We start from the raw sequence: 23,983 nt of genomic DNA on the forward strand, positions 1-23,983 counted from the left end.
TAATGGAAGGAGAACTTCAAGGTGAGGGAGATTCAATTTTGTGTTTTCAAGTGTTTTGTTGTAATGTAACATGCCACGATTTTTATTTATTCATTTCAACGAAAACACTGTCTGACAGAGTTACTGTGCTGTGAGCTGGGGCCCTGCATAAGCATAATCTGCATTTACTTAGTTGAGAAGTGTATTTTAAGCACTGTATTACCAGGGTTCCACTGACTTGGAGGTTTTTGGTTTATAAAGTCTCTCTGTGGAAAACAGCTCCTGTGAAGCTCAGCTGTGGTTTCTTCTTCTAAGTAAATGCACCAGCCAGTGCCAGTTCAGAACCCCACTTTCCAAGGGGTTATCCAGTCTGGGCTCCCACATAACTTAGTGCAAAAAGACCTTCACCCCCTTCATCTCAAAGCAAATAAAACCCGCTCATACAAACCAGTCAGTGATCTGCCTCAAGTGAAGAGGAGGAGCAGCACAGGCTTGACCACGGGACAGAGAGTTAGAAATACCTTTTTGTTTTCTATAGCAGTTCACTTCCCTGTGGTTCTGGGCAAACTTTCCCCACAGTTATCCACTTGTACAAGAAGAATAATTATACACAGTTTCTTTGCTTGCTGGACAATAACTTGCTGTATTACAGAACTTAAAGGAAAGGGATGGGGGTGAGGTATAATTATGAAATATTTCTAAACTCTTTAGAACAGGCCAGTGTGTAATATCTACCCTGCCATTCCCAGCTCCAATCCCTGACACTGTGACTTGGGAGCAGCAGTTGCTATCAGTCCACTAAAGACAGCAATGACATTTTCATTAGCAGAAAAATCCCTGAGCATGCTGGAAATGTATCACTGCATGGAGCACCCCACACAGGAATCACTCAATGTACTCTAGTACCTGTCTATCATAAGCAAATCTATTCTATCCCCTGAGAAGAGGAAGGGGGGAAAAAAAAAGACATGGCTCCTTCACTGTGCCAGAGGGCATATTTTCTATATCCATCAGGCTTAATATACAGTTAGAGGCACCCTGTTAAAATTTTAGCAATGGGAATCTTAAAAGCTGCAGGCTACAGAGAAATCATGTCTCTGATAGCCCAGGATCTTCTCCCAATTACTCTTTGTCAGCTCACTCTCAAGATCTGTATCTCACTGAAGGTCAATTGTGGTTGAAAACATCCAGCACAGACTCATTCATGATAAGAGTAAAAATAATGAAGACATATCCACCCCGAAACAGCGCATGTTCAAAACCCAAATAGGGTCCCTTCTGATTTCAGCTGGCAGGACAAATGTCACAGTTGAGAGGGACAAGGAAAAGAAAAAAGAGAAAGAGATGGTGTGCTTTTGCAGCAGCCTGTGATTGCTGTCATGTCGTCATTCCCCTGAGTGTTTGCCCTTCTGGGAGAGATCTGAAAAAGAACAGCCTCACACACTAACTAGGAGGACACGGCCTGAAAATTCATCCTGGGCCTGGAGAATGGGGAAGGAAGCCACAGCCATTGTCCTCCAGCTCATTTAGAGTTGGACTTACATTTCTATTTAGGGACTGGGAAGCCTCAGGGTTTCAGCCCTGCCTCCACACAGGTGGTTTTTTTTTCCTGTCTGAAGTTTTGTGAGTGGAGACATTTAGAAAACAGAAATACAGAGAGCAATATAAATTGCTACAGTAGCATACAAATATCAGGACAGAGGTATCAGAGCACAGTCACAGCAACACATTTTCATGAGTAGGCAACGAATTGAAAGAGTCACTCTGAATCCACCAACCTTCATGTCAAAGCAAATAAATAGTCTGTAATAAAAACACAGTAGGAAAGGTCTAAAGATATCCTTACAACACAGCTGCTGATGAACTCAGTTTTCTGTGTTCTCCAAAGATGTTCTTTATCAACATAGTGATTTTCTTTTTTAAGCAGGAGAACAGAATCTCTACCAGTTCTATGCAGACTAGTCCCTGGTGAATCCCAGAGACCATGGGCAGCAGCACCCTGCACTCTGTCTGGTCGATGCCCTCCTCAACTCCTAATCAGCTGCTCAGCTTCTGAGATCCACCACAACCACGGCACCAGAAGCCACATGAGAAAAGAAAGCAGCACAACTCAAGGGTGAAAAATAGGCAGTTCTAGCACCCAAAAGGAAAGGTAGAAAGTGGACATTTAGAACAAATTATGTCAAGGAAATTATATTTACGAAGTAGGAGAAACATGAGGATCATCAAGAGAAATTTCTGAAAATGAATACAAGGCTGTGAAGAATTTTTTTCTTAAAGCAAGAGGGACAGAAGACAATTAAATCTACAGAGGGGTTTGAGGGAAGTTAAGTACTTTGCTTCATTACTCTTTAAGGAGAATAATGGGAAATTCTTTGTCAAGGGATACTTCCTCAGGGGAAATCAAGAAATTGCTTGCAGATAGAGAAGTCCCTAAGGAAGAGACAATTTAAGGACCTTAACAGCTCTGAAGAAAAGTTTAAAAACAAAGAGGCAGGGTTTGGAACACTGACCTCATTTGGATATCCTACCCCTCAGCAGGTGAATATTAAGATACAGACACCACAGAACAAACCAGTTTAACTCAAGAATTACAGTTCATAGACATTTATTTGAGTCAAGGGCCTGGACACAGACCAGTTAAAAGAAAAGCAGGTATTAGAAACAGTATTACTCATGCAGAACAAAGCTGTGCAGCTTTGTGAAGGTAAATAATGTACCTTTACTCCTTTGAATATGACAAATGCCAAAGTGAAAGATCCAGTAGATATATTAGATCTGGTCACAACCCTCAGTTAAGTAATTATTTTAAGGTTAAGATTCTGCCAAGAAACAAAAAAACCCCAAGTTTCTGACAAAACAAAAGTATACAGTTCCAGGTGAGCTTTTATAGGATTGGAATATCTCTCAGCTACTGACTGGACTGAGGCACGTTTCGTGGAGATCACCAAACCATCATCAGTAATTACAGAGCTGGGCTGAACTCACACTGGTGATTCAGCTGGAAAAGGTCCCATCTCAATACCCTGAACCATCCAATCTCCACATCCAGTTTGTTCTGAAATTACACCTCGTTGATCTGGCACCCCTGCCCTGCCTGCAGGACCAGCCTCTTTTCATGCCAGTGCTTTAGACAACAGGAGATTGTTCCTTATTTTCCAATGAATGCAGTTATCAGAGTTTTTTCATTGCTTTAGCTGATCCATAGGGCTAATTCCCTCTTCTCCTCTAAGATGATCTTATGAGAAGAATTCCTCCACACAGAGTTCCCGCTTAACTAGCCCTTCTTGAGCAAGGTCTCACAGAGTTAAATGTGAAGCACCCAACTTCCCAGAGACCCCAAGAAATTTCCCTGGCCTATCTGCACAGACTATTAAGCTTCCTCGAGTTATTCTTGGTCAGTAAAACTCACTGGAGGGTGACATTTGCCTATAACTTCTTCAATCCCTTCTACTAAGAATTGTGCTCGTAGGTAAACATTTCCCTCCTCTGCCCAGTGCCCGGGGCAGTGCCAACCACGCCAGGTTCACTCCAAGTGGCACCTCAGGGAGCAGGAGGCACAGAAATACTTCAGTCCTCCTCCACATTTAACACATATCAGTTAAGATTTAGCTGGTGCTTGTGCTATTTTCAGCTATTCTATGCTTAAAAGCGGGGAGGCAACATGGCCCACGGCCTTGTTCCATCAAAGGGAGGAAAAAGAGGGCAGTTCAGCAAGGCAACAATTGGAATTGTCACACATTGATGCAAAGCTCACATCAGTGCCAAGGTAATGCCCTCCTGCTTCAGGCACATCTATCTGTCTCTGCTCTGGTCCATTTTCAGCTCTTGTTGTAAAGGTTTCTTCAACCTCCCTGCACTGGGGTTATAGATCATGGAGATTTGTGTAGGTGTTTTCTAGGGTTTGTTATTCTGCAGAACTAGAAGTCAGTCACCAGAGAGAATTACAGTAGAGTTCAAGGAAAAGAGAAAGAAGGCAGGTTTAGTGACCACAAAACATTCTGTAGAGGAGACACCCTATAAAAGGACTAAATATCCACCCCACCAGAGCACATTTGCAATACACACATTTCTGGCTACTGAGGTTTGTGCCAAACATGGCAGTAAATCCTCAACTGTTTGGCAGATCATCTCAACACAAACATTACTGAAACCAAGGAACAAACGCATCCAAAAAATATTTTTCTAGGATCCACTTGCTAAGGGAGTGCTCAATAAACCTAATTCAAAGTAAGTTGGTACTTCCTGGAAATGCTTAAAGAGTCAAAAATCTTCCTCACCCCAAAATAAAAGAAACAGTTCATTAGAAATCCTACAGTTCTCCAGTTCAATTTATAATCTGCTTTGCAGAAACCAAAGCAGCAACTAGCCCGAGGTGCCAGCACCAGTGGTGAATGTGCACTCAAAGGATTCACTCACCAATTAACATTGATTCTTTCTGGTACTCTTTGCTGAGGTGGCAGCGCTGGGTCACACAGGACACGTATCTCTCCAGAACATACCAGCACATTTCATAGTAGAAAGGATACCGGAATTTGGCGTGCACCTGGAAGCAAGAGCAACACTGTCAGTCCATGGGGAAGGGAGAGAAGTTTGCAGCACAAGGGCCAGTCATCATTGCCATCGTGTTATCAAGAGCACAAACAGTGTGCAGGAGGGGGAGGGGAGAGGGTGGGAGCAGGGAGCTGAATGCCTCCAGCATACGGAATGAGGAGCGAGCCTGCCTGCCTGCCATGACAGCATCATTTCTTGGTTCACTAATTTGTATCCTCTTGGGGTGGTGGGAGAGGAGAGGGTTTGTGTTCTTGTGAAATCAGGAAGCTGATGGATGGCCCCTACGGAATTATTTACCTGCTGTATAAACATAGGGTGGTCACATACAGATGTTAGTCACTAAAGCTCAAAGTACAGGCGTGGGTTTCCATCCCCTAAACACTGGCACAGGATTCTTATCAAAATGGCAACATTACCTAAATGAGTCAAGCAGGAAATACCTCTTTTGCAATTGTGGTCTTCACAGCAATTTAATTAAATAAATGAACACATAAATTCTTGATTATTGACAACTGCACATTGAAGTAAAAATCCCTTATGTGGTTTACACTGAGTATTTTGATAACAAGTTAGGTTTTGCTACAAACAGAATAAGGACAGAAAAGCAGGATTTTGACAAAAGATCCTGTCAAGCTGTGCACTGTTTCTTACATCTCAGACCTGTTGTACTCACACTAAAAGCTTAATTCTCCAACACTAGGTATTTGTGAGAGCATTTCAGATTCAAAAGAAAACAAAGTGGGTTTCCTTCCTTTCCAATATAGTTTTCTATCTGTGGGAGGTCACTGTACCAAAGAAGAATCTGGGAAGCTCCTAAAATGCAGGAAGATGTGTGTTTTTCTTGTGATTTGTTAAAAATGGATGCCATGTATCCTGCATGCACTTGTACTTACACTGTACACCTCTTTTTCCTGGTGACACAGAAATCTGCATTTTGCAGGCTCACATGCATGCACTGCACTGGGATTGTAGGAGCTGTTTTAAAACATTCTCTGCATATTAACTCTGCCCTAGCCCAGAGGTGTGCACCCACCTTTAGTGAAAACCTGGACTGCACCAGAAAGGAGCATTACCTTAGAAAAAACAAAACAAAACCATAACACCACCCCATCCCAGAATACCCAAAAGCCTGAAGTCTAAACAGAACCACAGAAGTTCAGATTCAGCCCTGTCCAAACATCTGTGTGGTGATCAAAGCATCCACTTGAGCAGATCAGTGACTTACTGGAATGCCCATATTTGAAAGCTGTCCCCGAGGTGGACAGCCAAAGAACTTGCCTCTGTTCACTGGCACAGGAAATACAAACACTTTTAGCAGTAAAACAAAATGTAATAGAGGGAAAATATACTGTATTGTCCCACTAAATATATTGCAGTGTAGGATTTAAATACTCCATGGCAATTCCCAAAAGTTAAGATCTCTTAAATTCAACACAAACACAGCTGGCAAATCTGAACTGCGTGTTGCTATGGATCATGCATCCAGCAATGCTGCACCTTTCCAAATGTTTCCCTGTGCTGTTTGTTACAAAGCACACAAACCAAAAAAAGAAGGGAAAAAAAGAAAAGGAAGAAAAAAAAAACCCCAACCAACCAAACAACAACCCCCTAAATGTGAGAACATTTAACCCCAGGGCCTTTTTGCATCGGAGAAAATTTTTCCTTTGGTTTAGTTATTTGTCATAAAGAAGAGATCAAGTCACTTATCACTATTAGGGAACACAGGGGAAATTAGCCATGCTAAAATATATGCTAATAAAGGAACTCAAATTTTTCCAAGAGAGCACTGCAGGAAACAAAATTTGCAAAGAATTGACTTACAAACAGGAAGCCGCCTTCCACCCCTCAGCCTTCAAAAGGTTTTCAGCCACATGCCTGGGAATATTAAAGACATCATTGCTCAACATTTGTTGACAGATTCTGAGCTTCACCAAATTTAGCTGTTACCAATGTTAATTCAATGTGAAAGACAAGGCAGTAATGCATGCAGTGCTCCCATTATGTATATCAATCTTTAATATTCAATTTGAGTTCCTAATTGCCTCGCTATCAATGTTCCAACCCACAGCAAATCCCTCCATGCCTCTGGAATCCATGGTTTGCCCAAGAAGGCTCTGCTTTTACAAACCTTCAGAAGGAAGAGCTTCTGTAGAGACAGATACTGGTGCAAAGATCTACAGAGCCTCCTGCCAGTAAAGCAACTCTTACAGTGCTTTAAAAACTTTTAAGGTTTGCCTTATGGAAAAGTACAGAGGAGTGTGCTCTCTATGATATCCTTGGACATTTATTAATCATAATGGATGTGAACTGCATTATGTGCATGTCCATACTCTTTCCATTGTACACTCACAGTCAAATGAACCCTTATGGGGAGGGGGGGAGGAATAAAAGAAAGAAGGAAAGAAATTAAAAATGTTCTTGTGATGAGTTTGAAGTGTAATATCTGATACAGACACTGCCAGAGGACTAAATTCCCCACCAGCAGGGAAATACACTGGATCATCTAATAGGCATTTCCAGCTCTAACTTCTGTGATTAATAATTTACAATCCACTGAAAAAAAAATTTAATTATTCCTGTACAGCAAGAAAAAAATCCTCTCTGGAATATGATCCATTTCTTCAGTTCAAAGTGAAATTATTTTACAGACTTATATCCTCCTCCAAAACCAAAACAAAAATCCTCAGCAAGACACAGGTTTTCCTGAAGAAAGTATTAGTCTTTTCCACAATGCCCATTAAAATCATTACAAACTCCACTTGTGTTTAATCAATCTAATCACAATATTGAATCACAATTTCTGATTATTTACAAAATTATTAATCTGTCCACTTGAAATGTTATCTCACATTCCAGAAAACATAATGAATAGCAAACACCATCATCTGTGAGTGACCACCTTACGTATATATTTGGAGTGCCCTTGTCCCTGCTCATGTTCAAATATTTTAAGGCAGTTAAATTTAGATGAGTTGGGAGTAAGTTTGACACATTCCTCCTCTTCAGTACCACAGAGCTGTATCCCCCCTATGCTGAATGATGAATCCCTGCTCTGCAGTTCCTCAAGCTGGGCTTGCAGAGCTAAACAGCTTGGCCTGTTTGACTGCCTGTTAATTGGCCTCCAGGAAAGCCAGGCTGCAAAATGAGTCTCTACAAACTGTAAGGCTGGAGAATATTTGTTTACCTCAATTGCACATTAGGAGCTGTTTCCGACAATAGACATGTTTTTTATTACTCCTTAAAACTATTTTTAAATGGCTACAAGCCTCTTAAAAAGTCTCCCAGGGGTATGAGGAATTAAGCTAGAATAAGCATGACAAGTATATAAACTAAGCAATTTTATCAGGCTGTAAATCAGCATTACCATTTCAACCATGTATTTATTCTTGTCTGAGCTGCTAAGACAATAACTACACCTAGCATAAAAATTACTTTGAATATCAGCAATCAAAGATGATTAAGCATTACAGAGCAGGTTTAAACACAGTGAAACCTCCATAAAATTGCTCTGTGCAAAATGAAGAGGGGAAGCACACCTGTATTACACTTTGATTTGAGTGTGGCAAATTACTTTGTCAATCACATCATGTAATTTACTTCTGTGCTATACACAATGGAAAGATCAATACTGATGAGAAACTCATTTGCAGTATGTTCACACTGGCAAATTTGTGTCAACTGTGTGGTACTGAGTCTGCCAGAGCAGCCAGTGGCTGAATGGAATTATTTCAACAAAGAAATGACAAAATTTGATTGGCAAAGCAAATAATGTAGTACAAACCAGAATCCTGTTTCGAAACCATTTCTCCCTCAAGATTCCTGCATGACATTTTTAGGTTGGGGGGGTCTGGGGTGTTATTATTTCTAAATGACAGTATTGATTTTCCCATCTTTTATCAAACTTCTGTATGCCTTAGATGAACAGCTTCTATTTTGTTTCTGTCCAGAAATTCTTGCTATTCTTCAGCTGTTCACACAGTTCAGTTATTATACACCTGCCTATGAATACAAGTTTTTGAACACAGGTACAGGCTGTGTGTAACATGTTGCCAGCACACGTCAACATCCAACTGCTGAAATTGCTTCTGTGAAGCCACAGAACCTCTGGGCTTTTGGCTTTCATTGGTCTTTTTTAAAGCATTTAAGTATTTTTGCAAGGAAAATTATAAAGAACTACACAGGCTTCAAAGAAAATCTAAATCAAAACTGACAAGAGTAAAGGACTGATTTGGGATTTCCAAATGTTGCAGTATCCCTTTCCAAAAAAACTGGGACATTTTAGAGATGCAGATACCCAAGTCCCAGAACCTCCCCCCAGGATCAGGATGCCAGCAAATTTTAAAAGACATTTCAGTGGACCTGGCTGGTAAGTTCCTAAAAGTTACCAAAATATTTGACTGTACAGGGAATTTTGCCTCCTGGTATAAAAAGCTTAGAAGATCAAAGCTGCACCCAACTTCCCAAGGAGAGGGGCCTGACATGAAGCACAACTGAGCAGTAACAACCCAAAATGTGTGATCTTGGGTTGCTCAAGTCTTGTGGGAACAAAATGTCAGCTTTTATACATCTCCAGGAAAAAGAGCGTCTCCTTCCCATCTTTCCCACAGACACCAATGGAATTAACTAATTTCTGGCATTGATCCTTCCTCCCAGTCTACTCCATTTGAGTTTCCTGTGTGCTCATCCTTCCCAGCACCAACAGACCCTCCCCTTAACACCTGCAGTGTGTATTTCCAGCAGGTATTGCTGGTTCTTATTTACAGTCACTCTGAAAACCTTTCTGTGCCCAGCACCTCTGCCAGGCCACAGTGAGCCCCTTCCTGTTTCTGCCACCTTCACTTTTCCCTATCCAGGTCCTTTACATTTTCTTTAGACCTTGATGCTCTTTCTTGGGACACCTATTCAAAGCCAGGGTGAATACACTCTGGTCTCTACTTCTGCTCTCTGCTCTCCCCGTCTTCTAATTCCCCTAAATTTCAGCTTTTGTCTTCATGTCTCTTCCACTAAGAATTCATTTTTCTGCTAAATATTTCTTCTCTTCATTAAAGTCACTCCAGGAAACCAACTGCTCCCACCACTGTTTTGCAATGTGAAGACTACCAGGCCTTCTACCCCCTGCAAAGTCAGGGAGGCTGGGAGGAGGACACCCTTCCTCCCACTGAGATTACTTCAGAATAACACATATTTGCTTCAGGCCTATGCACTCTCACTGCAAAGAAAGCAATCTGGGGTGAAAGCCCACTTGGAGCCAGAACCGTGCCCTCTTTAGAGGTGCACAACATTGAACTGCACTGATGTCCACAATGTACTGTTTTAAGATTTTTTAGTGAAGAACAATTGCAATTACCTGCCATTTTGCCAGCCAAAATCTCCATTAACACCACAGCTGGCATCTGTGCCAGTGATTCACCAGCACTGCCTCAGTGCAAGGCCTCCAAAAATATCCCCATCTGGATTTGCACATACCTCTGGTCCATTTTTGGGTCTAACAGTCCACTAAAACGGTGGCACTTCCTTCAGATTCTGCTGCTTTGTGAAACTGCAAAGGATATGATGACTCTGCACCCTGTTTACTAATCAAGGATAAAATTTTCACTCCCAACTAAGAGGAGGCACAGTAACCTCCAACCTCTCCATCAGGCAGATGCTACAGCCACATGAACATTACAATGTTCAGATTAATGTCCCACCCCAGACTCTTTGCTCCAAGGAAATCTTGCACAGTATCGAGTCACTGGAGAAGAAAATCCTGACAATTACAGAAGTCTGTTCATACACAACTTCTGTGCAGCTTTGTCAGTTCAGCTGTGGACAGCAGAACCATCCCAGTGCCATTGGTTCTCCAGTCTCAGGTACCCCAGGTGTGCACAGAGAGGTGATCCCAGGGGGTCACCAGAAATCCTGGTACAAAGGTCTGTGAAGTGCAATGTGTTTTTATGCAAAAGGGAAGGTGTTTTATGAAAGTTTAACAGGCAGACAAAAGACACAGAAGGGACACATCTGTGGGAAGTAGGGAAAAACAGATGAGTACATCCCACTAAAAATAAACCAACATTTGAAGGTCTCATTACTTCGTGTTTACCTCTTGTTTCAACGGCTCTGACACGGAGATCCCGTCAGTTGTTGTTTGTCAGGAGGGAATACGAGAGAGAGACTATGACAGATCATAGTCACAAAGAACTGCTCAGTTAAAAAGAGAATCAAGTGTCCTTACCCTTGTTCTGTCCTCAATCTCATAGATGCGAAGCTGCATGGGAACATTAAAGCTATGCAGGATATTTCCACCAAACACCAGAGAATCTACTGGAGTATAAACCGCGTGTATCCACCCTAGAGAGGGAAAGCAAACAACTGAGAATGCCTCGTGCTACGTAGTGTTACAGAGCAATTTATCATCAAATTTTAACAACCCCCTGAGCCCCACTGTGCAGGAGATGAGAGGGTAAAGCAGTGAAAGGTTAAATGGGATGCTCACAGCCCCACTTCAGGACCAGTCACAGCAGAAGGGCATCTTGTGACGTACCACCCTCTTCTATTTATTCACCGAACAGTTACAGTGTTTACTGAGCACACTCAAGCTTGTGACTCAACCACATACATGACTAAGAAGTAAATTCAGTCTGTTTGATACACTCAGGCTCTCAGACGTATCTCCTGGCACCTCCAGCGGGGCTGCAAACCATGTCAGCAGTGGTGGGGGCAAGGGCTGTGGGACTGGACTGAGGCACAGCAAATGTCCTTCACACCAGCACCAGAACACACAACTTCAGATGTCTGAAATGTCAAACTGCCAGCCCTCCTTCAGAGGTGAAAGTTTCACCTCCTGTGATCAACTTCCTGAAGTAACTGAGAAATTTTTTTGGCTGAAAGCCCCAAGTAAAGGGATTTAACATTTCTATTACTGGAGCGGATAAGGCTGTTCTGATCCAGTCCCACAAGGGACTGAATTCATTCCACAGGCTCCAAAGAATCTTCTATCACAACGAAAATCCAGGCACAGCAATTCAGGCAGCCACACACGAGCTCTTCTGCCTCTGCATTGTTTGCTTGGATGTCAGGAGCTGAAGCTCTGGCTATGCAAGACTGTAGCCTCTGATCTCTGCAGTGAAAAAGGAATTGATCCTGCTAATGATCTGGGACCCACAGAGACCTGACACTTTTTTTTTCCCCTTCTTTTTTTTTAATGAAAAGCATTACAATTTATAAACCAGCAGACAGCAAAGCAACATGGGGGGCAGTCAATTTTCTCCTGACTGTGCAGTACTTTCCACTAAAGCTGTGGCAGCTTTCCTTCACTTCCACATCAGTGAGGGAGCAGGGAAATGCCATTCAGCCTAGAGGGTTCCCCAGCTAGCAGCCACAAAAGTGCTCCTCCACAACAATCTTTCAACCATAGAGGCCTGCGAGGCTCTACCTGAGAAGTCCTTGAGCCACAGCAGATGGCAGGACTGAGGCTTTCATTTAAGGGCATGTTGGTAGGAGAGAAATAGGAAGGAGAAAAAATCAGCAGTAGAATTTTCCCTCTGGAAATGTATCCCATCCCTCTGGATACATTATTTTTCTGAATTTCAGAATCACGGAATGGTAGAGGTGTGGAAGGGGCCTCTGGAGGTCCAGCCCCCTGCTTGAGCAGGACCACCAGAGCCAGCTGCACAGAACTATGTCCAGATGGCTCTTCAGGAGCTCCTCAGATGGAGACTCCACAGCCCCTCTGGGCAACCTGTTCCAGGGCTCAGTCAATTCCCAGGTCTGATTCCACACACCCAATGTGACACATATAAAACCAGCGGGTGGCTCATGGCTCTGGCAGCTCATGGAATTATTGCACCTTTCCTGCTTCAGTCAGGATAATTTCAGCTGCAGAGTCACTCACAATGATCCAGCCTGTTTATTACTTCCAAATCAAGAACAACCAACTAGAGAGGAATGTGGGTTTTTTTCATATAAGGGTAGGGTGGCAATTACATACATGAACATTATAAAAGCTTCACGACTGAAGGAGTTCAGCACCTCACATGAAATACATCAGTCTGTACTAAGAGCAAACTACTAGAAAAATAAATCATCTTTCTGATCTAGTCTTTGGGAAGGAAAACAGATCCAAGGTCAAAGAAGTTGGAGCCACTGCTTCCACTGGGTAATCAAAGATTTCTGTGCCTGGGGGAAAGAATGGAAGCCACGTGCTGAAGCAAATCTCTTGCTGGGTCCCCAAAGCAATTTATTGGCTCGGTGCTGAAACACAGGGTAGGTCTGTGTGACAATTCACCTTAATTGTCAGGTTTAAAGATGAACAAAATGAAGCTCGAAAAAGTGAAATGACTTGTCCATGGCCACACAAGTGAGTGGTGGTAGAAGACAGCTCAGAAACAGCCAGTTATCAGAACACTGGAGAGCCTCCCCACCACTTCCCACTGCAGCTCCCTCAGCACAGGTGTCGATGTCCAACCACACTGGAACCGACAGATGCAACAAGTTATTTTAATGGAATGATCAACATCATTCAAGATACAATTTGATATCTGATATTTACAGCTTACAGTAAAAGGAGTAGCTGAGCAGAAACCTGGCTTTCTAGTCCAATATGAAAGGTTAAAAGGAGATACCCCTTTATTTTATAACCAATAAAATGAAATCCCATCAATGCAGTTGTTCTTTGAGTGGGTGCTTCTACTGCAACCACACAGTAGCCTCCTCCTACAAATTGTATTTTCTCAGTGAAAATTTCACACTGGAGTGCAGCTGGCTTCATTGTTTCCTGCTATTTGGACTTCACTCATCACACCTTCCCTGACCTCTCGACTCTGCCCCCACTAGATGCCAAGGATCTTTGTATCTGCTAGACTTTCTTGGCACTAGTCCCAATATTTCTGGGAGAAATGTGAAAGGATCTATCACTGGCTTGAGCCAATGCTCCAACAAACGGCGTCCCAGCCCTGATAAGTGCTCAGCAGAAAGATAACAAACACAAATATAGTTTTGAACATCTATTGTTACAGAGCTGATACAGGTGCAAAATGAAAGTCTTCCTTAAATTATCTGAGACAACCTCTGGTTCTGGGGATAACATCTTTAATTCCCTACTTGCATTTATAATACAGGACTAATCATCTTAGAAACAATTAGTGCCTTCAACAATTAGTGCCTTCAACTGCCAGCTTCTGAACTAACTAAATATAAGGCCCTCCAAGATGCAAGTATTTCTAACAGCAAGACTGAAAATACTGCTGTTAATGACACAGTTCTCAATATAAAGACAATAATGCAGCCCTAAAATCCATCAGAGTTGGGGAAATAAAAACAAACCAGAGACTAAGCAACAAACTCAAAATCATTAACTTGTAAAGTCCTGGTAAGTAAAGTTTCTACCCCTGCCAAAACATGGAATAGGATGATTTCCAGGCACAGCTCAGAGATGGGTATGGATGATGCCTGTGGGTACCATCCCTTCACTGCTGGGCACAGAGCTCAGTCCCGGGGAATCCCAGATCTCCAGCAGTTCATGTGCTCCCACAGGCAGGATCCAGCTCACAGCCCCTCTGCCAGCTACAGGACACAGCCCTGTCACAGGAGTCACCTGCACACAAAATAGATTTTGGCCACTCAGCTGTACAGGGTGTTTCAGTCACACTGTATCCCAAAATAGCTTCCACTTGCCTGAGGAACGTCCGTGCATAATTGAAACTGCAGAGGCACAAACGCCAAGGGGTGTATTCCAGGGACACAGGACAGAATGGGCAAGGTTAGACAAAAATGACGGGAGAATTGACCAGGCAGAAAATCCCAGGAAGACTGACACAGGCGTTACAAAGGAAAAAAAACCATTAAAATCTCCTGTTCTAATATTAACAAGGCTGTGTACAGAGAAAAACTGGGAGCCAGCACCAGAAAAGTTGAAGTAGGAGGAAACAGAGATGAGCAGAACACAGGAAACAGTTTCCATCAGGGTAATATATTGTGGAAATGAGCTCTGAGAACAGAGAAGCTTGGATGGCACATTCAATCCATCCCCACAGCTTAGATACAGCACGACTCAGAAATAAACTGAGGAGGATGAATGTTCATTGTGACCATTTGCAAACAAGAACACCCATCTTCTCAGCTCCCCAATTACCAAGGTTTTTAGAGAGGAAGATAAACCTCCAGAACAGGAGAAAGCTGCACGTATGTGTCAGACAAAAGAGCAGCCAAGGGGTTTCTTTTGGTATCATCCCCACCACCACATCCCCTGCCTCACCTTCACCTGTGCCACTGCTTTTCATCAGATGAATCGACAGCTCTGTTGACATGTGTGATCACATCACCCTGTGCTGAACAGCCTGTCATGTGTGTTCATGTGTGTCTGACTTCCAGCTCTCACAGCAGCACCTTGCCACAGAGCCTCCAACACAGACACCTCTGAACTGAGTTCCTCAGTTCTCTCCTCAGGGACTGCTTTCTGCTGCTCACACAAATCCTGGCACTGCTGCACAACCCTCTGTGTTTCATGGCTTAGTGCAAGACAGGAGATAACACCTCACCTCTTGGTCACTGTCTCAAAGACTGTAACATTGTCAAAAACAAAAAAAAGGAACACAGAGTAAAATGCCACAAGTTCAGTTTTATCCTTCATGCTAAAAAAAAAAAGCACTGGAGCAATATCAGAACAAATGGATTAAGGACTGAAAAAGTCAAAAGTCAGTGGAGTAAATTATTATTAACTTTTGGCTGAAAGTCACAAACAAAAGCACCTGCTAAATATCACCTAAAGCTACAAATAAATCCTGCAGATGAAAGACATACACTGAGGCTTCAAGGACTAGTCATGAACTAGAAAACTCTTCCTCATGGATGACCAGCCTCAAACCAGCCTGTGCTGATATCAGTGACGAGGGGGGGAAGGTGGAACCATCCCGTCCTTCCTGCCAGTGCTGCCCTGGGAGCAGAGCTCTCTACACCACAGGGCAGCACCAGGCTCAGCCAGAGGGGATGTGTGGATTTGGGAGTGCAGACACTGCACACTCACAGCTCACAGCCCTCAAGTCAAGCCTCAACAAGAAGCCCATCCACTTATGGTTTTCTGAAGCTGATGTTTTTTATTTCAGTTCTTGGTGATCAGTAAGTGCTTCTTCCTTCCCCAAACAATCCTACTTTATGAAGCCAAGCCAACACTGAGCAGGAATTCTATTCAGGAGGCTCAGAAATGCTCTCAGCTGATTTACAGTTATGAATTATTCCACCACTCCTAAGATACTTGAATATTTAGATGTTATCATCTCTAGTAAATCAAGAAGGTAAAATTAACAGTAACAAACGTTTTTCTGAACAGTTAAAAGACATGATCTCATTGTCGTTTGAATTTTATAAAACAAGTATTATTAAACATTGCAAACTTGTTAGAAGACTTCAGTGGGCTGCAAATTCCTACTCGAGGATGCAATCATCCATCTGAGAATAATGAAAAAGAATATTAACTTACAGAGCTACGGGGCAAACAGCCTGCAAGCTCCAAGACAAAACTATGGTGAATCTGTTTCCATTAGTAACTGAACAGATATTTTCCTTTGTGATAAAGAAGTCACACACATTTTCCTGCAATTCTACAACAACTTGGGGAGGAAAAGATGAAATACGTACGTATCAAAAACAAAAAGTGACTAAAGAGATAACCTGAGAGTGGGCACTGCCAGTAAATGAAACATTATTTCACTCATCTCCAAAGAAGAATGACTTCATCATAACAGTGCCCACAGCCCAACACATCAAGGAAAGATCATGTTTACATTTTTAAGGTTAAAAAATTTCTAATTTTGCCCTGGTAGTACAAGCAATACAGCAACTCTCAATCTTATATCATTTGTAAGAATTAGGTAGAGCACTGCACCAGGTATAGAACCAAAAATCCAACATTATGCTGTCAGCTTCCATCCGAAAACAGACACCCAACGCAAAAAACCTCTCCTCTTTGATCATCTCCAGATCTTCATCACTTGATCCTCACTAAGGTTCCAGGCATGGAGCTTCCATTAGTATCGGTGGAAGCTCACAGAATGGGAAAAGCTGAACAGCAACCAGAAATAGCCAGGCAGCTCTGCAGCCCCAGCACAACACCCTGCACAAAATTTACCAGTCAGATTTTAATAGCCTGTCATTCTCCTTGCTACAAAGACTATGTGCCACCTTCTGGCCCCATCACACAATAATCCATCAAACTCTCTCTGGCACAGCAGAGGTGACCTAAGACCGCACACTCGTAATAGGCAGAATCCCACTGTTATCCACTGAGACAGCATCTGAAACACTTTGAATCCTTGCAAATAGCTGCCTGCAATCTACACAGAACATCTCTTTCTGTCCACTTTCCTTCCCAAAAACATTCATCTGAGAAAGGTCATTATTTCTGCTTTTGACTGGAAATAAGAACTTTGGAGCAGTCTCAGGTTACCATCATAATCGCCACGGACCAACGAGGATATTTTGTTAGACTGTGGCTCATTCTTCAGCTCTCAAGAAATTAAGAGAGATTCTAACAGCATGTTTCCATGCCAAAGGCCCCAAAGTGCAGCATAAAGAACATAAGAAAAATAAAGTAAACAAAACAGCTTACTCCTCAGTGGAACGCTGCCAGCCCCGAGGTGAAACACAACTGCTGTAAAATTGCAGCAACATGAAGGAGAAGTTTGAAGAGGAACCAGAAAGGAACATCATCCAGTTGACAGCCAGCTATGCTGTCTGGATTTTGATCACAGGAATATTGAATAAATCAGCACTGCAAAAGTCTTCTACAATATCTAATGGCAGTTCAACATCTCATCTCCTCCATGTGCTTCCATGTACTTAAAGCTACATATTTGAAAATCCTACAGTAAGATCAGCAGAGTCAACCCAAATTGTAACCCATCCTGGGAAAAAAAAACAGATTTCTGCAGAAAGAAAAAATAATCATTTACTGACACTGGTAGCAACTATGGCTTCCTGCCCTCTTGAACCTTCAGCTGGTCTAATATCTTGAATCTAATCCAGCCATAAACCTCAGCATGGCACAACATGGTGTATTTCTCAATCAACAATTAGGCTGACACCCGTTATATTAATGGCAAAGGCTTGGTTCTGAGTTGATTTTATCACTTTACCACAGACTTTACCAGAGTTATGATCCTTTACTCACCAGTGGGAACCAGTAAAGTGGGAACTTGTAACGGTGCAGGGCTTGTGTGGAGCCATCCTAGGGGCCACCAGGAGTTCAGCCAGGCACTACATGAGGCCCCTCACACAGTACCCCTCAGAATCCCAGCTTACTTCCCCCCTCCTCATATTTAGGAAGAACTCCTCAAATGCTTCAAGAGGCACCTTGGCCCATAACAACTCACTGTGCTGACAATATTGGGCTCAATTCCTCCTTGATCCCACAGTTCAGATCGTGCCTCTCAGTGCCTTTCAGGGTTAGAAGCACAGGTTTAAACTTAATCCTGAAAGGATGATGGCAGTGATGGAGAGGAAAATACCCTGAGGCCCTGGTGAGCACTGTAATTATGCCTTCTGTAAGAATGATTCCCATTCTTGGCCAAGTGGTTTGTAGTTTCAGGGATTTACTGGATCTACTGCTGATCCCAGATTCTCAGAGAAACCTTCCATTTCCCACGAGCCTCTGATCTCTCACTCCCCCACAGGTCTTCCTACAGTCTTCTCTGACTACTCCATCCTCACACTGCTGTGGTACAATATCATTTCTATGACCACTCCCAAAAATTACTCGAGAACAGAAGCGGAGCAGGATATATTTCAGTCCTTTTCTGAAATGTTCTTCATTCACAGTCCAGCTGAGCACTAATTCCTCTACACTTCCTGTAACTAAACCTGCAATTAGAAGGTATTTCCTTGTGGATGAGTTGAGGCTGGTCAGGAGTTTATCAGGCTCAACTGAAAATATGGGACACACTGGTTTTACAGACACCAATAAACAGAACCTAAACACTGTGAACACTTCTAAAGCACATAAAAAACACTTCCAAACATTAACTAACATGGTATGTGCACAAACCAGAGCAAAGAGGTCATAGGAACTGACCTGTTTTACACAGCTGTGCTCAACTCACTGACCTGGAACAGCCTTTAATTAGGCATTTCCATACTCTTAAAACAGAGACAGAAATAATGCTCTTTCACATAAATAAGAGATTTGCAAGTAAGTTTTCTGAACAAAGTACAGCAGAGCAAAAACCCTTGAATCTATGAGGTGCTTAGACAGAAATTATTTATAAATGCTTTTCAAATGTGGCACAGAGCCTAAAATGTCTGAGGTGTTGGCATTTCTGTACTTGGGGTTTTCCTAAGAAAACAGAAACTACTGTCAAAAACCCATTTGGAATCACTTTGTGTCAGCCACCATGTTACAGCTGTGTCCTGTCCAAGCTCCCACAACCTGCAGTATTCCAGCTGCTGAGCATGACTAAACTGACATGCAGAAAGTCTTATTTGGAGAAGCCTTTTCACAGGAGGATGAAGATAAATACAAAGATGCAGTAATGGGATCTGAACAAACAGCACAGCCACACTCAAACACCCAGTTCAAACAGTAACAGCACATTCTGACCTGTTCCAAGGGAAGATCTAATTCCTTTAATGGATTAACTCCTCCACCCTCAAAGTCATTTTGCCTGTCAGTCCCAGGCTGATTCTTACCAAATACTTACAAATGTGCACATTTGTGGCCTTCGACTGATCCCAGCAGTGCTCCCCAGCTGGGAAGAACATTGTCACTGTCTCTGCATGACCTGTACTGTTTTTAAGGCTAAAAAATAATAATCCTATCTCCACAGAGTAATTAATCCTAGAGCTGAAAAACTACCAACCTGTCTTTCTGTCATGTAGAAAGTCTACCTATACTTATCTCCCTGTAAGATCCACTAGACGGAGGCAATGTGTTAAATCATTATAAAACAAACTTATGGCCCCATAACAGTCAAGGAAAGCAAAGTCTGATATCATCTTAAATGAGAAGTGTTACACATTCCACCATCATTAATCCAATTTAGGCAGGAGCAGAAAGGGCTGAAGCCACCAGCCTTCAAAACAGCAATTATTTGGTGGCTTTGCAAGATGAGCCTGGATCATGCAACACAGCTACTGAGGTGGGCAGGAGTGTAAAACTGAGGGTGGCTGGGCTGCTGGAAGATTTCCAGGTTCAGCACAATCTCCATCAACAGAAATCTGAAGAGTTGTAACAATAAAACTGTTTCCCCAAGAAGCAACCCTGAGGGAGCACAGCACCTGCTCTTCCAAGGACTGGAATCTCCCTAGAGTTCCATCAGGGAATCGAGACCCACCTCTGGTCACAAATAGAGGCAAAGAAGCCAGTTACTGAACTGCAGGTGAAACCTGCCAGGAGAGACCACAAAAAGAGGAAAACATCTTTCCCAGCAAGCTTCCAACTGCAGTCAGTACGACTCTGGGGAGGAGTTGTGCACTGACAGCCCCAGAGGCCCAAGTCCTCTCTCCCCTAGTACTGCACAAGTGATCACTGCACAGATTCCTCACAGCACATTTTCCATAAGTCTTAATATCTGGAAAATTAAGTGCATTCAGTCCTTAGCCCTCCTTCTGCCACAGCTAATAAGGAGGTCAGTACAGGGTTTAGGTGTGAAGAATTGTTTTACAGAGAACTGTTAGCCAAACACAACCCCAGTGATTCCAGAAAGTTAGTTCCCAAGAGATACCTGAAGGAATGAAGAACGTGTAGCCTTGTTTCAGCTCAATTCTTTGGCACCGTTCCACCCTGTCTCCCAGGAAGATATCACTCTGCTTTCCTGAGAGAACCCATTCTTCATAAAGTTCTAGATTCTGCAGAGTGGGCGGAATCAGCCAGAAGATCTAAAAATAAAATGAAAATTTAACTATTACCAACAGTCAACAAAAACAAATAGCCAAGAGATCCCACCAAGGTTATCCTGTGTTAGACAAATGAGCCACTTTCTGCATAAAACCCTGGTTTTCCAGGTGTTGTACACAGAGGCACACACAGACAGCAGCAGCAGCAATTAGTCCATGTTGTGGAAGTGACTGGATAACTGTCAGTTGTCATCTCTCTTCCAGAAACATCTCACTCAGAAGATGCCTGGGGTTTACCTGCAGGTCAAAACAGTGTGTTGGTACAGTACAGCTTCACTGGACTACAGAGATAGTACTTCACTGGACTACAGGATCTGCACCACAGATTTATTTTAGTTCCCACCATACACTGTCTATACTACAATTGGGGAAAACATCCTAAAGCAGAGAAGATGTGAATGTAGCCATACACACTGTGTATTTAAACACTACTGCATCCTGTAATATTTCAGTTCTGGCATATTGTGCCTGTGCACATTACAGGAACATGGAATTCTGAAAGGAACAGAAGCTCTAGCTACAGAAGGAGACTTGTGAGGGCACTCTGACCCAGCAAGGGTACATCTTGCTGCAAGACACTTCTGGACCACACAGCAAAAGCACCACCAACACAAATAACACATTTAGTATTTCAAATAAATCACTCATTTGTTTCATAACGGTGAGTGACGTCCTTCTAGTTCAGCAAACTCTGTGTGTATCAACACAGCTGCTGAAACAGACTGAGAAAAAAAGAAGAAATAAAGAGAAAACAACCCTTCCCCTCCATAAGAGGCACCGACAAATAAAAACAAATATCAAATAAGGTTCACCTACCTTCCCCCCACGGAAAACGTGATACCACACTGAAGTGCCACCAAAATCAATATGAAAATCAGTGAAGCATCCTTTCACACTCATCAAACAGTACCTGCAAGCAGAGTGAAGGACAAAAATGAATCAGTCTGAAACAGTATTTTTCACGTCTTGATTTGCAGAGGTTAACTGTGTGTGCAGTGCTGCTTCCACCAATTAAGTTTCTGCATTTATAGTACAGTGATTTGTCTCGTGAATCTAACGAGGTTTCTGCTGAAAAACGCGAATCTCCACGTCTGAGTTTGCTGTTCATACGAGAGGAACGAAAGCCTTCAGAGTTAAGGAATGGAAAAACATTAAAAGTGAGGCTGTTCAGAAATATTTCTTATGCCACTGCCAGTCCCCGGGGTGATCTGTTTAATGCTCTCCGTCACCGCTCGAGAGACACAACCTGCACCAAGAGTTGTACACAGATTGCTTCAAAGAGCAAAGTTTTGAAAAATCTAATTTGCCTATAAATCCTCCTGAATGTTCTTTACCTACTTGCCACTCATGCCATTTTTGCAAGGACTGGGGGACAGAAACCTCGTTTGGCAAACTAACTCCTTTTTGTTCACATTTCTAGGCATTTCGGCATCAAAATACATAAAGGACCCAGCTGGCAGCAACACTAAGGATCAAATCCACTATTTTTTATGCCGTCTGGATACAGGTTTTGAGCAGTATAAAGTCGGCAGTGCTGGAAAAAGACACAAGAGCTGTGTTCTGGCTGCAGGAATCTCCAGGCTCCAGCCACCATCTGTAACTAATGGCCGAATCACAGCCGCCCTCCTCACTGTAGGCACCTTTGCAAACGCAGGAAACACACACCACTTAACCCACTAACCTCTTTTCCTTGTTCCGGTCTCCGTTTCATGGCTTTTTTTTTTTTTTTTTTTTTTTTTTTTTTTTGCTTTGCTTTGCTTTGGTTTTTAAGGGGAGTTATAGAAACATCACCGGAACGGGATTTGGAACAAAAAAAAAAGAAAGAAAAAGGCGTTTCATTTAAGTGTGTCTTTTTCTGCTCACAGGCAGGTAGGAGAAGCTCAGCAGTATGCAGCCGGCGTGCAGAAGTCCCTGTAGATGATAGGCTGGGAAGGACCTTACCATGTGTCTGCAGAAGGCTGGCAAATCAGAGCCACTCTGGGTCCATAAGAGCCGCTGCCTAGCAACCACATCCCGAGCCGGAGTTGACAGAATGATACGCAATGCTGTCATGAAGACAGTCAATTTGTGCGCTTCAAAAAAGGTCCTGCGCCTTCATCTCACAATTAAAACCTCTCCTTGTGCAATTACACGTCTCTCCTCTTGCCCACTCTGGAATTTTTTTAATTTTTTTCCTAATCCTTCAGAAGCAGGAAGAAGCTTTTGCTGCCCCTGGGGTATTTCAGATGCTTCAAAAATCACAGCTAGCCAAGAAGCTGTCTACACTCTCAATATGCTCCATTTCAAAATATGAGTCCTTCCCTCCCAAACACTTTTTTTTTTTTAATTTCTCCTTTTATGTTTTCTCTACCAAGATGTTGTTGATTACAAGTCAGATAGAATTTAAAAACAATAAAAGAAGCCCAGAAAGGAAGTTGCCTTTCTTCCAGCCAAACTGCAAAAAGTCACAGATTGAATAATTATTGCTCATTAAGGAAAAGAAAAAATTAGCATAGTAATTCTCAGTTTGTGGGCAGTGCTGAGTATTAGAGATTCATGTTGTTTTAAAGTAAAAAAATTCAAATCCTTATGGAGTCAATTATTTTCAGTTTCCAAAAGGTCAGTTGTAAAATATATCACACTAACAAAAATTTTCTAGACAATTTTTCTACCAACAATCACCCGTTGAATTAAGATATTCTGAAAGAGCAAACATGGCCTGAGCATTAGCTGGTTTTAGTTATTCCTCAGTAGTCAACAATCTAAACCTGTAGCAGTCGATCTGCTTGTGTTCAGAGAGGAAATAACAGGATTGAATCCCATCAAATCAACGCACTTAAAATTTAGTTTTGTGAGAAAACACCAAGGCAGGTATAAGTGTGAACACTCAACTCTTTCTTGCCCTTGTTTCCCCTCATTCTGCCTCTGTTTTCTTGAAACTCCTCTAAACACAATTACCAATAAAGATGGTTTTAGTGAAAGAACCACATATGGTGATTAAGAAAAACCTACAAAGCCTTTGGAAAATAAACCAGTTTTTCCTTCCATCCACAAGCGAGCCATGCCTTAATTCTGCTGTTAATCTCCCAGGCCTGCTTTTGTCCCAGCCCAGCAGCTCCCGGGCGGCTCAGGAGCCTGCGGGAGGATCTTCCGCCATCCAGCACTCCCCTGGTTGCCAGAGTCTGGCACAATGCCTTTGCATTGACCTCTACAGCTTCCTCTTCCAATGTACACCGCAGTCACATGGTCCCAGCACAGCTCCATGCCACAGCTAATCTCAGGCACTGCTCTGCTCCAGCCTCAGCCAGCGGCTTCTCGTCACCAGCAGCTGCTAATTTGGGGGACGACTCAACTTTTTGGGGTTCTCCATAAAAAGAATAATAAAAAAAAAAAAGAAAGGAAAAAAAAAAAACCATATCACAGCTTCCATGTTGAAAGAAATCTAGGAACTACATCCCACTGTGTGCTGTGGTCACAGAGCTCTGGGCCAAGCAGGTACAGTGGGTACAGGAACACAATCCCACATTGGGCATGGGGACACAACCTGATCAGAGTTACACCCTGAAAACACAGGTGACGCAAAAGATGCCCCAACTTTAATATTTTC

The 23,983-nt window shown here is 42.6% G+C and overlaps 1 protein-coding gene across 8 annotated transcripts in view; it reads right to left on the bottom strand.

The window, feature by feature from the left end:
* The window catches only part of KDM2B (lysine demethylase 2B), a 116,424-nt gene that overhangs the window by 50,124 nt on the left and 42,317 nt on the right, over positions 1-23,983 (bottom strand). For 7 of the 8 annotated variants that reach the window (XM_027651969.1, XM_027651972.1, XM_027651966.1 and 4 more), the window contains 4 exons: positions 21,214-21,307; positions 20,226-20,379; positions 10,748-10,863; positions 4,399-4,525 (listed from right to left, as the gene is read on the bottom strand). In XM_027651969.1, the coding sequence (XP_027507770.1) occupies positions 4,399-4,525; positions 10,748-10,863; positions 20,226-20,379; positions 21,214-21,307 (491 nt within the window). Of the gene's footprint in view, positions 1-4,398; positions 4,526-10,747; positions 10,864-20,225; positions 20,380-21,213; positions 21,308-22,078; positions 22,089-23,983 lie in introns of those variants that run through there. The other variant, XM_027651971.1, reaches the window with a different exon arrangement.

This window comes from Corapipo altera, unplaced genomic scaffold (genome assembly GCF_003945725.1).
Source record: "Corapipo altera isolate COAL_440 unplaced genomic scaffold, ASM394572v1 67, whole genome shotgun sequence".
Taxonomy (NCBI): domain Eukaryota; kingdom Metazoa; phylum Chordata; class Aves; order Passeriformes; family Pipridae; genus Corapipo; species Corapipo altera.